General features: G+C 36.2%; 1 protein-coding gene across 4 annotated transcripts in view; it reads left to right on the plus strand.

Moving 5' to 3' along the window:
- Positions 1 to 17,500, plus strand: part of LOC136842560 (protein Shroom-like) — a 981,749-nt gene that overhangs the window by 401,521 nt on the left and 562,728 nt on the right. For all 4 annotated transcript variants that reach the window (XM_067110017.1, XM_067110016.1, XM_067110019.1 and 1 more), the window contains exon 2: positions 16,671 to 17,500. This exon is cut by the window's right edge and continues 130 nt beyond it. In XM_067110017.1, coding sequence (XP_066966118.1) covers positions 16,671 to 17,500 — 830 coding nt within the window. The remainder of the gene's footprint in view (positions 1 to 16,670) is intronic.

Raw genomic sequence — 17,500 nt, forward strand, 5'->3', positions numbered from 1 at the left:
ATGTTTTCCGTAACCTCTACAGTTTGCCATCGTTTTTGAGGCTGGGTTACATCGTCCTCTTCGGGGCAAGGAGGCCACTATTTTAGTATCCTCTTCTTTATCTTGTTCTTCTCGAGTCCGTTAGATAAAAGTTCTCTCTCTCTCTCTCTCTCTCTCTCTCTCTCTCTCTCTCTCTCGTATATATATATATATATATATATATATATATATATATATATATATATATGTGTGTGTGTGTGTGTGTGTGTGTGTGTGTGTGTGTATGTATGTATGTTTGTGTGGGTGTCTGTGTATGAGAAAATGTATGTATAAACTCTAGCGTAATAAATTATTAGAAATTGATAACCTAACCTTAAATATCTGAAAGATAATTTGCATGAACTTAACTTTTTTTTGCTGATGTGGTGTTAAAAACTTGTGACCAACTTCTTCAGCACTAGTGTACTTGCGTTGCCTTGTGGAGGAAATTGATCTTGAGTTGATAGTGACGTAAATTGGGCGTGTCGTTAATTTGAGTTGGATACCACTCCTGAGTGTTTGTTGTTGCGGTAGGATGGACTCTCTCTCTCTCTCTCTCTCTCTCTCTCTCTCTCTCTCTCTCTCTCTCTCTCTCTCTCTGGTATGTATATTCATTCAGACGGTGTTAGGAATTGTATTTCAAGTATTCATTTGTTCGTATCTTCGTTTCCGCGAACAGTTCTTAACCAAGAAGGCACAGATGATTTGCAATGCAGTGTATATTTTTCCAAAGCCAGTCAAGTGATTAGATGCACGAGACAAGAAGCGTTTGGATCATGATTAGTATTCACAGTTGGCGTTGAGGGTAGCGCCTGAATATCTGTTTGACACTTCCCCCGTTGGCAATGAATGCTTGCAGTGCAACGGACAATTATGCAAATTACTTTTTATATATTATGGAGGCAGTTAATGAACGCTTTTGGAATAATTTTGCCTTGTGGCACTTTGAGCTTCCAACCCCAATATCACGAAGAGGCTATCAGGCGTAGTGTTGGTACATCTTTCTCAGAAGAATCTAGTAACTGCCAAAGGCCTCGGGAATTTTGAAACATGACTGGTATCATCATATTCTTATTGTAGAAGGTAGCATTGCCTGTTCTGATTTTTGCTTGATTTTCCGCAACTTGTAATTCACTTATTTGGTGCCTTTGGAACTTTCTTGAGAGAAAACTTACAAAACTGTGTAGAGAAAAAGAGAACTAGTGAATTAAATCGTATCTACTGAATTTGAATAACTTTCAAAGAAAAGAACAAATTGATTATCTTGTTAGGGGTCTCTCAGCGCTTGAAAGAAATAGGATTTGCAATGACTTCCGCTAGAGCGAATTTTAAAGGAGAATGATCGATACTCCAGAATCATTTTCGAAAGCCAGAATTTTTAGCACGTCCCAAATGAAAACGGATTGCTTGCATGAAGGTGTCCCTGACTTGATGTAACTATGTCCCCATTTATGTGATGCATCAGCGGAGAGGCTGTTTTTCGAATAATTATTGCTTTCGTGTATGATTTGTCAACATAGCAAATCTGCAACCTGAAAAGTGAGAATAAGTCATTGCACTGATTATATATATATATATATATATATATATATATATATATATATATATATATATATATATATATATATATATATATATATACATACTGTATATGAGCTCTGTAAAATATGGTCGAATGAACTTAGATAATGTGGCGTCAGGTTTAGTGCATTCTGATGGCAACCAATAGCCTGACTGGAAGTCATATATGGCGTTCGACCCTGAATCCCAAATGATATACTACTACTACTGCTACTACTCGAGAGCACTTGCGGGGCTTCCTCCATAAGGAGAAGTGAGCAAGACCTGCTTCTGTCTCTTTGATCCTGCCGCATGCACGGTTTTCGGATGCTTTTTGAAGGTTTTATGGACACCGGCTTTACTTGTGCGCGTGCTAATTGGTTTTAGCAGCATTGTCATTGCTTTTATCTCCTGATGGCTGCAATCATAAAACGAAATGCAGTGGTAAATCGTCCTCCAACGAGTTTCTTCAATGGATGCGTAACTGGGAGAGGCAAGTCTAGCCTTGGTTTGGGCTGTAGCTTTGATCTTATCAAGTTCGCTTATGGGCATTGCCGAGTATTTTTTCCTCCGGCCTCTTGTTATATGTAGGTAACCCACATTTTGACGAGGGGATATATAATTATTTGTAGGAGTAAGAGTCTTCCATCACTTGTAATGATATTTGTCCTGGTCCACAATTAGTTACTTCACATTTTTACTTCTGGGAAGTAGTATTCTGCTTATAACTGTTTCTGGGTAGCAGTTTTTATACTTTCCGATGTTCATGTTGGCCATAAATTAGTTTGCTTACTTGATCTCACTTTGAAAAGTGGTGACAAAATCCTTTATCGGCTTGTTATATTATATTCCTTTCATGTGTGCATAAAGATAGTGCGGTAAGGTATCCGTGTAAAAGTCTTTGTCTTGCAGAAACAAAGGGCTTTAGACATACTTATATTTGTATGTATATATATATATATATATATATATATATATATATATATATATATATATATATATATATATATATATATATATATATATACACACGACCTTCTGTTTTTGTTGACTTTTGTATATGTTGGAACACTAAACATTCTGTGGTAATTGTATACATACTGTGCTATGGTTACTATATTCTGGTGATGTATATAGAAAGGATTTCTTGATATTTATCCTTTAGGTTTTCATCTTGAAGGAAGTGTGTTCACTGAATATCTTATAGAGCGCGATTTTTTTTTTTTTTTTTTTTTTGCAGAAGCGTCTTAATTAAAATACCTGCATCGTCATAGTTCTTATATTTACTCTGTTTAACCCACTCAAAGTCATTTCAGTGCGTAGTATAAGTTTTCACATTTTTTCAATATTTGTAAGTACCCGATGACCTGGTATGACCAAGTGTATGCCAGATGTTTGCATTACCCTCTTTCATCTGTTTGGATTTGGGATATATGAGATATAAGATGCACATGACAAATGGGATTTAGGTTGGAGAAAATTTTTTGTATTTCACAATTTGCTAAACTCTCACTATGGATTTTCTTTGCAATAAAATCACTCATCAAAAACATTTTTTCTTTATTTTGTGGAGTGTTTCAATAACTTGGAAATCACGAGAATTTACTTTATTGATTCTTGAATCATATTTTCCATTCATATCTTGCAAGTGATCACCTATGTACCATTTTAAAACGGGCGGCCTTATTTGGGTACGTTTGGCAGTGTAGCCGAGCCCTCGTAAGTTACGCGAAAGATGCCCTCAATAGATTGGTGCCCGTGTTGCGTTTGCCGTTGTCAACAGACTTTTCTTCTATGCACGACCTTCCAACACGTAGAACTCTCGGGTCAGGCTGGAATGGTGGCGAAAGTGATGGGGAAATGCCGCAGGGGAGATGGTAAAGGCATTTCGAAAGACTTCTTCGTTAATGACCTCTGGAGAAGGAATGGCTTTTCCGCAAGTTGTTTCACATGAAATTTATTTGCTTGATAGTATGACAAAATACCAAGTAAATTGGTCTGTAATTGCGCTATCGAAATTGGAGTGTAAATTTGCGTAAAACCTTGAAGGGAGTAAATTGAAAATCTCTCTCTCTCTCTCTCTCTCTCTCTCTCTCTCTCTCTCTCTCTCTCTCTCTCTCTCTCTCGGTCTGATAGATACGATTGAACTATATGGATTATCCTTTTGTAACAAATATATATATATATATATATATATATATATATATATATATATATATATATATATATATATATATATATATATATATATATACATACATACATATGTGTGTTTGTGTGTGTGTGGGGACATGAGGGAAGTGAAACAATGGAATGCGAGATCTTTATTCATTTACTTTACGGCTTTTTCAATCAAATGTTTGAAAATGTGCGTGCATGTGTGTTTGTTATATATGTGTAACTGGAATAAATAGTCAGCTAGCCATCGATAGTGAGAAATATTTTTCTTCTGTAAAAAAAAAAGTCTGGTCCATATTGCATTTCATGAGGTTCCAGAATGGTTGATTGCATCATTGTTTGGAAAGAATGAGTGACTAATGGTATACGCGTAAACCACATAAGTTTTCAATAGTTACCATCCCAACCGTAAGAAGTAAGGATAAATTTTTGGTTTGGCAGTGCTATTATAAAAGCGCACTCACGCACATACACTCTCACATATACATACATACACACAAATACACACACACACACACACACACACACACACATATATATATATATATATATATATATATATATATATATATATATATATATATATATATATATATATATGCATGTGTGTATGTGGGAGTCTTTATAGTAATAGTTTCAAGTAAACCGTGTTGACATCTACTTTCTCTGTTTACCTCAACATTTTATCGTTTCCCTGAATTTTTTAAAATATTAGAATATTGAAAAATGTACACCTTATTTATTAATAGACGGTATTGACCCTGAGCAAGTCAGTCCATTTTTTTATAGTGAGGCAGTGATTTACACGCAGTCGTGTCGAACTGCATGTTCGCCCTTGCTTATTATTAACTTACAGTTTTGTTGGTTATGCATTTAATAATGTTTCTTGTTGATATTTTTACACGGGAAGCGACAAATAATTGATAAAAGTCGATGAGCGTCATAAACATACAGATTTACTTCGAGAGAATGAAAACATACAAGAGAAAAGGAATTAATATGGGGCTGATGATTCAGGAAGGTGGACAGATGTATCTTTCAGTATGTGGCCCTGGTCTTTTGTTAAGAGTTTTTAAATGAAGCAGACTGAAATTTGGATCGCCGTGATACTTTTGACAGAGGCAAACTAATGTTTACAAAAGAGATAACAACTGTTGTTGCATTAGCTTGGAGGACTGTACAAACCCCAGCAACCTTGACAGGTAGATGGAAAAGGCGATGTTACGAAGGCAAATGCGAAAGGATTCCTGGTTATGACTTATCCAACATTCAGTTATGAACTTTTACTAAAAATGAACACATTTGTCAAATTTGGAGTATATGCAGCACTGAGGTGTAGAGGAGATTTCTCGAAACGTGCGAGATCGTATGCTCACATCATACAGCCATAGATTTTATTAAATACGTCAGCTGGATTGAAATATTTTATGGGATTTCAGTTTAAACTGCTAATTAAGCATATTACACAAATCTGTATTATGATAGAGACTGAGATTTTTGGTATTATTTTGTGATGTAAGATAATCGGGAAGGAGGTTGGTTACACGTTAGTCCTTCGATCAGTTTGATTTATAAAGTAAGTTGTATGGTCAGGCTGTTCAGATGCTGTTTGATGTCCCGTGACGAAGACAGATACGGTGTGTTAACCGAAAGGTTATGGTATAACAACAACAACAAAAAAGTATTGATATGCGGGCTAACAGCGAAGAACGACGAGCCGGAAACAGCATGTAGATGGGTGGGTACTTTTCATTGATAAATCCTCCGATTATTTCTCTTCTTTAATCTTGATAAAAACTTCAGGATATAAGCTTGGCCACTCGTCGTGCCATATTCGTTCAGCAAAATGAAAATCTTTTATTCTAAAATTGTTTTAGCACTTAATGTTCGATATGCACCAGATTAGATACGTGACATTATGTGCCTGCAATATATAACAAAGTTATAATTGAGAGGAGAAATTGTTGAGGGAAATCAAAAGCTATCAAGAAGACAAAGCAGTCATATGAGGATACAGGAGCTAATTGGTTAAGTGGCCTTGCTTTGATCCATCTCTTACGTTAGATATTTTATGTGCTTCAAGCAGAGGAGTCCTCTGCCATCTATTAGACGATCTAACAAAACAAGGAAGGGGGCGCCAGAGAGGGTACCAAACATGTAGACAAGAAGGCAAGCGGCTGCAAGAGCCAAAGGTCATCTAGGCTGCTTCAACCTCTCCAACCTGTTTGACTCTAGGGCGGGTCTGCTTGTGCAAGGGTGGGACAGGTTCTCCCTCCCCACCCCTACCCCTCTTATCCTCCTCCGCCTCCGCCTCCTCGTCCCTTCTTCCCTATTCTCTCTTCCTCACTCCTATCTTAGCTTCTCTCATCCCCTCCTGCTTACTCTTTAGATTACTATCCAGCATCCCAGAATCATAACCCGGAGGAGGGTCTCTTAGTATCCCTTGACGAGCTCTACCTAGGAACGGCCTTCATTCACAAAGTTTTTTTTTTTTTATATAAAAATCAAAAAGAGAAATCTGAAGAGGACTAGCATTGTTGCAGCTCCCACTCTTTTTTTCTACTTTTCTTTCCTTAATATCTATTTACGTCTTTCATTCCTCTGTTGCGAATATCGTGAGGACCAGAAGTTGGAGTATCTATTAGCTCTTGAGTCCTATCCGTCTCTTAATGGAAGAATTGCCTTTTCCAGCACGCTGCCTTCTCCTGCTTTCGCGTTGCAAGAACACCGAAGGGTATTCCTGTCATTATTCGTATATCCCCCCGCCCTTATTCCCCCTTAGGACTTCGATTATAATTCAATTATCCCATTTAAACTTTGTTACTTGCATCATTTTGTGATTTGCTTCTTATTCTTTGTTGTATGTTACCAGTGTATTTGAATTCTGTGCATTTTTATAGCTGTTTGCAGGGGCTTTGTGCGCACTGAAACTACTTTTGGTAATATACATGACGAATCAACAGCATTTTCTTTGGAATGTTTGTTAGGAATTACGTATCTTAAATACATCTATCAGATGTACATGGAAATGAACAGCATACAAATTACCCTTTATGTACTTCAGAGGGTTTTTAAAATTTAATATTAATATATTAATGTGTATTACGTTGTCCTTAATATTGAAGTTATATGCGCGATGTTATATCTGTTGATTTTATTATATATATATATATATATATATATATATATATATATATATATATATATATATATATATATATATATATATATATATATAAACCGTTTCCCCTAAAGGGGATGACTCCAGAGAAAGAAACAACACTACTTTTACTGCCATATTCATACTTGGACTTACGAGTCGCAGGTGAAACCCCTTTTTAGAAAACTTCCACAGCATTAGCCGTTTATGCTCTTAGAAGGCTTATCAGCAGCACAGCGAACTCAGCGGTTTACTAGCAAAAAGTTTTTGTCACAGGGATTGTTACCTTTAATCTTAAAAGATTTTTCATGAATAAAAAAAAAATTTGGTAAAGAGATTGACGATTCGATTAGGTGTAAACTTATGTTTATTAGCGGGGTTTTTATTATCCTTTAGCCTGTATCTTTTTCTATTGCCTTTTATTTCATCTTCTAGGTCTTATTATTATCTGTTGGAAGTTATCCTGTTTCAAATAACTCATTAGGGTATGAAGTTGTGAGTTGCACTTCCTTACCCGGATGACCCAGTAGCTACAAACCAGCAAGATCTATAGACCTTGCATACCAGCAGCATCTGGCTGCCTGTGAATCGTCACCCATCCAGATGCGGACGACCATCGAATAATTTGCTGTGTTAGCAACGTGTATTTTTTCCTGCTCCTTCGGTTTTTTTTTCACAGTGTAATATATCTATCATTGGAGTACTTTTATTGTGACTGCTTTTTCCTTCAGCTTTCTTCATTACAATGAAAAAATCCAAAATTTTTGTCAATGAATTCAAATCCATTTGACACTATCCATATATTTTATATGTGTAATTTGTTCATGATTACGTTTACCCAGAACGATTGCGTCGACATGTACCAGATTAATACTAGATATCTAATTAAGATGGAACTGAATCGGAATATTTATAATTTCAAGGGAAGCTCAGTGGGTAATGGGTACAAAACAGAATCATGATATGTATCATTCTTCTCTCTCTCTCTCTCTCTCTCTCTCTCTCTCTCTCTCTCTCTCTCTCTCTCTCTCTCTCTCTCTCTTTCTGCTTGATGACAATGCTGTTTTCGCCGTTCCTAAAGAGGACAGCGGAAATTATTCTTGAGGTAACACGATCATTTTACATGGTACAATGATTATGTTTTACAGTGTTGTACCTCTCAATCTCACGTGGGCGCCTTCCTTTCTAGGACTATTTTGTGTATGTCATCTTCCAAAGTTGCACTCCCAGGGCACCATAAATTTGGCACATTGATTCATGGCTGATAATAAGCGATAGTTAAGCATTGCTGGGAAATTCTTTTTTTTTTCTAGTTTATTTTTATTTCAAAAAAAGCTTTGACATTTTACCTTGGATTTGGTTGAAAACCGATCCATCACGACATAATTTTTTCAGGTTACGCAACTTTCATGATTTTTCCACATAGAACTGAATCCGCTTTTCAGATTGTGTATGGAAATTTAATTTACACTGTTTTAGAACTTTTTTCATCATTAGATTTTTCATAAAAATCTGAAATGATACAATAGTTGATTTTGCTTAGGATTTCCATTTTGTACAGGCATCTCATAAGCAAAGTGCTTCGTTCTACATCATGCTAAACTATTCATGGGGGTTATAGCTTTATAGTTCCCCAGTTGGGTATTTATTTATGAAAATTTGTGGTCTCTTCACTTGCATAATGTTATATTTGAAAGGAATTAAGTGTAAAATAAACCAAATTAATTGTAAATCTTATTTTTTTCAGTAGATTGCTTGTTAAGGTGCTTTGTAGCTCATGTACAATAGTAGACATACATAGAGGCTTATGATCTGACGTGTTATTAAACCAAGACTTGTAATTTTCTATAATAATCATATATGTATGCATATATGTGTGTTATATATATATATATATATATATATATATATATATATATATATATATATTATATATATATATATATATATATATATATATATATATATATATATATATATATATACACACACACACACGCACGTGTAAATATATATAATCCTGTCTTTACTTATATGAACCAATATACGCCTGGGTGTTGATTGTGCACTCAAAAAAATAAACATTTTTCGCAAATATGAATCAAGTAAATTTATACGTGTAAATACGTTGGGCCGGTTGACACTGATGTGTGCATGTGAAGGAAAAGGAGGGATTTTGAAACATCATTATCCTTTTTTTCACCCAGAGCATTTTGTTCTTGAACATTTCTGCAATTTTTATTTTGGTTTTAAAACCATTTGTTGCTTCATAGTATAAGATATTGTGAAGCTTTTTGTATTCGATTCACTTAAAAGTTTAAAAATGGCTCGCGCAGATTTTAGCTATTCTATTATTCTTAGCCTTCTCCAACACCCCCTTCACTCTTTCTCTCTCTCTCTCTCTCTCTCTCTCTCTCTCTCTCTCTCTCTCTCTCTCTCTCTCGTCTACAGCTTGTGTTGTGATTCATGGATTCCTTATTGCCAAGAGATTGTTCGATTTGATTCGGATAACTTTTTTTTTCTTCTTCAAATTATTGAATTTTAATCTTGATAAAACGACCAGTTCTTTTGTCTGCTTCTGTCTTGTTGCCAGGCGATCTCTCTCTCTCTCTCTCTCTCTCTCTCTCTCTCTCTCTCTCTCTCTCTCTCTCTCTCGGCGTCGGTGATGATTGCTGTTAGACGCCAGCCATCTTATTGTTTTCCCAATAGATGAGTCCTCTCTCTCTCTCTCTCTCTCTCTCTCTCTCTCTCTCTCTCTCTCTCTCTCTCTCAACGCAGTTATGCACAAACATCATGACAGAAAAATCTCTGCTGGAGGAGGTAAAGGTTGAGAGGGGGGAGAGGGAGAGGGTGGCGATGGAACCGTGAAAAGGGCGCCCTAAGGGTGCTGGAGGTTATCTCAACCGTTGGGCGAATAGTCTTTTAAAGGCATTTTTTCCCGCCGCTGATGGTACTCGTGAGCGGCTAACGATGACTTATCAGATCTTGAACTTGTTTTTGCTTAACGCGAGACCACTACCCCGAATATTTATTGTTAATGCCTTGGACCCCCCGGTGTCTCTTGGCTTGCCCGATGAAATGCCCGACACTGGTTGGAAACATGGAAGCTGCTATAAAGAAGGCTTCCAAGGCCCTTGGTAGCTGTCCGCCATAATTTGATTGCGAAATCGTAACGAGTATAATTTCGCCTACCGCGCCGTCGTATTTCAAATGAGGTTGGAATGACTCGGGATTTTAGGCATCCGTCCGACCCCTTGTATTATGAAGTGGTGCGAGCGTTCCACCTCGCTCTTCATTGTAAAAAGCAGATTTTTTTTGAAGGACAAGTTTTTCTCTTGATTAATAATGCCGTATGTTAGAGTCTTGTAACTAAATATATTTTTAAGATGAGCGCAAGTCAGGTTTGCGAAGATTCAAGTTGTATCTCTTTCCAGTATGTTTATATGCATGTATATAGTTTTGCATTTATATCTGTATATTTACTAATAGTGTAAGAACTGATGAGGAAATGTGGCAATCATCAAGGAATTTTCATACAAAACCCACTCGGTGAAGTTGATCACATCATTCGCCCAGTTGCTATTTCTGTTTTTTCACCATGATTTAAAATTTTGGGGTATTCCATACATATTCTCAGAAAAAATTTTTCTTTAGAAACTGAGGATTTTAGCATTATTTTAGCGGATAACCTCTTCAAGAAAATATTCATGGTTTCAACTCATTTCGGAGAAAGGTAAACAGTATGATCTTTCCAACTTGTGGTCCGTTGCTTATCTTTCTACTAACACTAAATTTATGGAAACTAATCAACTCACAGTTTTTCAAACTATGAAAACCATCTGACTTCTCTGGTGGCGTCAGTGGTCTTACCTTAAGGAAGATTTGCCGAGCCTTCGTTATAGATGTTTTATCTTTTATACAGGACTTAGAAAAGACTTTTTATATATTTAAGGAATTCGACAAAGGTGGATATAGTATTAGAAAAGTTACTTTTTTAGTTTTATCTCTGTATGTAAACTCATCTCTATCTTCTTATCTAATCCATACAAACCTTTGGTGATGAGACTGAGCGTTCCTCTTCATTATATGTGATCTTCAGTTTACTCCTGCTCCAACTGATGCACTGACCATTGATTCTCGCCTTTGTCTTCCAGGCATCCTCTTTTTTCAGTTTGGAATTGCTCTTTCTTCTTTTATAAACTCTGATGATGAAAGCTCATCGGAAAGGGCATCCTGTGATTTAGTCAAGACTCATTTCGACTTATTTTTCCATTTAATACCCTTCGTTGTTAAATTTGTTTATTTAAATCGTATTTCAGTGTTGTAAATTCTAGCTCGTGTATATCTTAGAAAACCGAAGGGCGAAACTGGGCAGAAAACCGAAGGGCGAAACTGGGCAGGATTTATACCCAGTTTCAGTTTCCCTGTGGTACATCTGCACATAAACATCAATTGTTACTGTAATTTTTTACACACACACACACACACACACACACACACACACACACACATATATATATATATATATATATATATATATATATATATATATATATATATATATATATATATATATATATATATATATGTGTGTGTGTGTGTGTGTGTGTGTGTGTGTGTTTTTACCACATGTAATAATAATTGTAATAAACATGTTGCCCTCTGAACCTCTCAATTTCTTCACATTTTGGATACTCTTGTAACTACGATGCCTGAGATCCCAATGCAGATATTCTGATTTATGGGCGGGATTCGAACCCGCACCCGGAATATGAGAACGGGGTAACACATATCCTTAACTCGTTGTAATATTCCCGATTCGGGTTCAAACTCATTCTGATATTATGGATGTGGTTTCGAATTTAGACTGGGCGTCAGAATATCTTTATTTGATTCTTCATTTGGACCTTAGGCTTTGTACTAACACGCGTATCCAAAATGTGAAGAAATCGAGTTCTAAGGACATTGTGTTTATTACAATTACACAATATGTGAAAATTGACAGTTAATCCCTTTTGGAGCGTGCATGACTGTATATTACTAATAAAGGTATGGTTTATGAGAAGGAGGTGAGCAATCTCCCATGTGGCCGGATTAAAAACAGGAGTAGCCGCCGGTGAAGAGTCCTTGTTTACATTGGTAGATAAGGGGCCCTTCTGGCTGGCACTTGAGTCCCGTGAAACAGCATTTTCATTACTTTTTTAATTTATATATTCATTTTTCGACCACAACTCTTGTTTGTCACTTTCATTGTATTTTACTGACATCTGCTTCATTTTTTTAGTTGGGCAACATTTAGTTAATGCTGGTACCGAAAAGTTTGTATTGCAGATGCGTGTGTTGTATTAAGTTTTGGATGACTGTTTGGATGACTGCAAGTTAAAACTGGAAATTCATTACCCGTAGATATGGGTATTCTGTTTTATTAAACAGGAAAACTCTTTCAAATATGGATATCTTTCATCTTTGGCTGTTGGATGCAAATGGATAGCTTCTAGGACTTGGTTGTTTAACATATGATCTAAAGATTCTTTAGTTCTTGATAGTAGAACATCACTAAGTCCAGGGGTCAGAAACTCGATCTCAAATTGTGAAAAAGCTAACATCAAAGCTTTGGTAAGAGTCACTAAGGCACCCTCAAGAACTGTATGGCCATGTAGAAAAAAAGTGATTATTTTAACTAGGATAATAACAGTGAATAATGAACTACAAGACATTATTGCTGAACCAGGTTGGTAATGTCTAGTGTGTTCACTTAATCTCAACTGGTTCAGCCATTTTTCTTTCACATCCACCATCCATAGTTCGCTTCCATAAAGGAGAGTTGGCTCAACAATTTCTTCCCGAGATTTTAAATCTACCAAATTTTTTGCAGTCTTCTTCCCGTCTTGCTTTTCCTTTCCTACAACTCGTATCTTGCCTTTTCCTTATTTCATCCATTATAATGGTATACATTCCGAAAATACCTGTAAGTACAACTGCTTCCGTTCTTTCAACTTCCATGTTAATGTTCATTACTCCATCTTTCTGGTTTCCATCACTTCCTCATCTAAAGTCTCGACTTTGGCATCGTGCGGACTTTCAAAGGCTTTCTTTAGTTTCGGTGGTTGCTCTACATCCTCTATCAGTACTATATCATCCGCAAACCACACTTCCACACTCCATTCCCAGTTCATTTGCTCATCCTACAAGTTCAGCCTCCATCTGATTTACTGTCTTTGACCATTGACATCAAACATTCCATGATGATATACAGTATTTAATGTTATTGTTTGAAACTGCTATAGTTGAGTGCGTTGCATACTTGATGGCGAGAGGTAATTTTGTATTGACATACAGTTTAACGACAAAGCAGCTTTTATATGAGTCTTGTAGCATCTTCAGACGACTTACCACATGATTAGTTGAAATATATATATATATATATATATATATATATATATATATATATATATATATATATATATATATATATATATATATATATACTATATAAATATATAAATTTATATATATTATATATATAAATACATATAAATACATACATACAAATATGTATGTGTGTGTGTGTAAGAGAGAGAAAGAGAGAATATCATCGCTGAAATAAAAGCAGAGACCTGTTTAGTGAGTGGGTTTTGGTCATGGAGATTACCTACTTTCTGAGTCGGAACATAATTTCGCTTCAGTGACAAGCCGGAAGTGGGGTACTGTATAGGTCTCCTTCTTTTGTACACATTATATGGATTGCATAACGGCTGTTAATCGTGCATTGTTTGTGATAAGAAACTAATAAGTAGGCGAGTGCAGCAGTAATCATAGTAGTAGTAAGGTTGGGTTCACAACCCGTTTAAAAGTGCATTTCTTTCATTTTGTGTGTATTCTGTACTATATCCCCACGCCATTGGTTATTATTCATTTCACTGCTCTGGACGCTGACTGAATTGTGTTAAAGAAAAGTTCTCTGTACTGAATGATCAAAGTACGAGAGTGAGTGCCTTTTCTCCTGCAGCTTCGTACCGTAGGTACATATTGGTCAGCGTGGTTGAGCAACGACGGGTGTGGGAGTGGTGTTTTATTGTGCCATTATCTTTTATACCAATTTTTTTTTATGCGAGAATTGTTTTCATCATGCATGAATCGTGGCCATTTAAAGTTTTGAATCCGGTGATGGTCATGCGAAGAAGCTATCCAGCGTGACCATAATCTTTTTTTTTCGGTCTCTTCTCAATTTCGTACGAGGAATCTTTTTCATTATGATTATCATATGTTAACCTCATAATTATTATTTTTGGTATTTCTGGTTGTTTCTGATGCTGCTGATATTTTGAATACTAGTGTTCAAGATTAAAAAAAATACTCTTTGAATGGCGTCATAATCGTGGTGTTATAAAAGTTTCAGCTCTGTTAGAATAATGCATTAAATATATGAATCATTTTTTCTTTCGTCAATAGTTTTCATACATCATATTCCTTGTTCCCGCTCCTTGATAAAATAGTATAATGGTACTGCAAATACATAAATAGATCTTTGCAATAAATATTCCTTCCTCCTTCTGTTTTAATTTTCTGTTATCATATCACCATTAATTAATTTAAAAGGATAAAATCACTGTATCCGTAATCCAAAGTCATTTGAGCAAGCCCTGGAAGAACAAACTGGTTTAAAACCCAGAGTTTGAGGACCACCTTACTTGTTTAAAGGTCTATCCGGCTCGGAGAGAGAGTTCCGTTTTCTCTTCTTTCGAAGTGCTCGTGCCCAAATATGCCATGATAAAGCCGCAGAGTTTTGCATTTTTTCCTCTGTCTTGTCACGTTTTTCCTATTTTATAGTGTGCAGTCTTCAGACATTTTTTTAATCGGAAACATTATTATACTCTTCCTGTGTATATGAATGGGAAGAACTTCAGTTCTCGGCATAATACGTACATTAGGACTAATTGTTCAGGTTTATTGGTCGTGAAAATTTTCATGAATCCTCTTTAACTTTTAAAGTTTGTTTGACTAGTAAATATTCTTATTGTTTCAGAGTTTAAAAACGTTGGCCCTTAAATTTTTGTTACTCACGTCAAGTCCCATGACGTTATTAAGTAGACTGAAGTTTGTCATGTTATGTTTCATTATGGCATTTTGCATAATTTTTTCTTTAGAATTTCATATGTCGCTACATTGTACGATTTTTATATTGTCTAGTTGCCCATTGCTAACATGTTAATATTTTGTAACTTTACATTTGTGCCTTTTAATCTTGAAATGATTAGTATACTGCATATTTACAATAACAGATTCTTGTTACGCAGTTTATATTTTTATCGTATTTTGACTGAATTTACCTGTCACTGCTGTTATCTAAGGCATCTGCTACAGCACTTCGATTTCAATTGACAGAAACACTCACATGTTTATTGAGGGGGGAGAGAGAGAGAGAGAGAGAGAGAGAGAGAGAGAGAGAGAGAGAGAGAGAGAGAGAGAGAGAGAGAGAGAGAAGCTTTTTCATTCATCTGTTAAATCAACAAACGCTAAATATTTTACGTGTAGGTGTGCATTAGTTGCAGTGATGTGAATTTATCGTTATATGCACCTCGATATTCTGTGATTATTCTCTTTTACATCAAAGATTTTTCTAAATTGAATCACTTGTATATCTTGATTGTGGAACTGTCCCATAACTCCTAATTTTACGCCCGCCTGCAAAATGAATTGAGCAATGATTCAAAACTTAGCGGATGAGATCCTTGATAAAAACTGTTATTATCAAGAGGGAAATAAACATATGCACATACAAGTAAAATTAAACGCATTTTAGCTAGACCCAGAGTTAGTTGAAGGAATGTTGTACCTGAGGAGTGTTTCTCCTAGAAGATTTTTGCATTGCCAAAAATTACCATGTTAATAGCTTAAAGAATCTTATAAATTCCTGTGAGGTAGTGTAATTATACGCGGTTGTATTCCGTCTGGGCTGCTACACTTGTTTAAATCGAAACGCAATGGATATATTTCTTTAGTTATTTTAACAAAAATCGGTTGGGTTTGTGTGGTTAAATGGTTAGCCAGTGTGACATCCAGATGTTTCATTGAAAGATGCGTGAGTATCTGGTAATGACACGACCCCCTTCTGTGCATATTTTGTAAAATACGTTGATAATGTTGCCCAGGTACTTTTACTTTCTTCGTGGTTTTAGATTTATAAAAATCAATTTGACCGAATATGCTTTGCACGATGCAGGTAAATGTATTTTTGAATATATTTATGAACATCCTTTGGCGATATAATTTCTATTATTACAGTAAAGATTTACGGTCTTAGCGTCCCTTTTAAGACTCATGGTTTTCAGATTTTAAGATTTGCTGTTGTTTTAATTTCAAAATCAATCTCTCTCTCTCTCTCTCTCTCTCTCTCTCTCTCTCTCTCTCTCTCTCTCTATATATATATATATATATATATATATATATATATATATATATATATATATATATATATATATATATATATATATATATATATATATATATAGATATATATATATATATATATATATATATATATATATATATATATATATATATATATATATAGATTTATATATATGTATGTATGTATCAATACATTGATAAATATACATTCATAAAAGAATTTTGTATATTACGTTGCATAATAGACACTCCTTGAAAGTGTTAGATTTTTACGCACGTTTGTGTTGAAAAGTTAAGTTTTGCGTGAGATGTATTTTCATATTGTATTTTTCTTTCTTTTCAGAAGCAGCAGAGACTCAGAAGATCTTCGAGTGGAAGGTGGGCGGCATCCCCCAGAACGGCGTGAGAGTGGGCGTTTCCCTTCAGCTGCTCGACTTCTGCGTTCTCTTGGACGAAATCGAGATGATGAAGGGGGAGGTGCTAGGGCCAGGGACACCTCCGAACCTTCTTTATCAAGAGGCAATCCTCATTACCATTCGGAAGGCAAAGGCCTCAAGAAGAAGAACAACTGGACGTCAGAGCGCGAGTTGAATTCTGTCAGTCCCACCCAGAAAGAGAGGAGTCACAGCTTTTGCGAGAAGACCGACTCGAAGAGGAGGTTTTCTTATCATGAGAATAAGGTGCTCAGGGAAGAGGCCAAGACCCGGCTGGATCGCCAAGAAGAGGAAGGTCCTCTGCAAGCAGATGGGACCCCTTTACCATCAGAAGCGTCTCCAGTCCACTCGGCCCTTTCCCCCACTATCTCTTCCTCTGCCTCTCAGGTGCCGTCTTCGCCCACAACGCCTGGTGTGCCTTCGTCAGCGCATCCCTTAAGTAACGAGAAAGGTGATGAGAACATTTACGAAAACTTGCCCGCTCATATGAACACCAGTGACACTGTGACTCTTAGTGCTTGCGACGGACAGAAACAACCGGACTCTGTCGAGCGCCTCCAGAACGAGGTGCAAACGGCGCGACCCCTGGAAAGGGCCGACAAAGACCGTCGGTCTGTTAGAAAGTTAACGAAAGACTCGGGTTACGAGACTTCGCCATATAGTGAGGGTGATTATGCGAACATAGACTTGTATTCCGACGCGGACGCTCTCCCTGACGGAGATGGAGACGACGTGACTC

Source organism: Macrobrachium rosenbergii, chromosome 10 (genome assembly GCF_040412425.1).
Source record: "Macrobrachium rosenbergii isolate ZJJX-2024 chromosome 10, ASM4041242v1, whole genome shotgun sequence".
Taxonomy (NCBI): Eukaryota; Metazoa; Arthropoda; class Malacostraca; order Decapoda; family Palaemonidae; genus Macrobrachium; species Macrobrachium rosenbergii.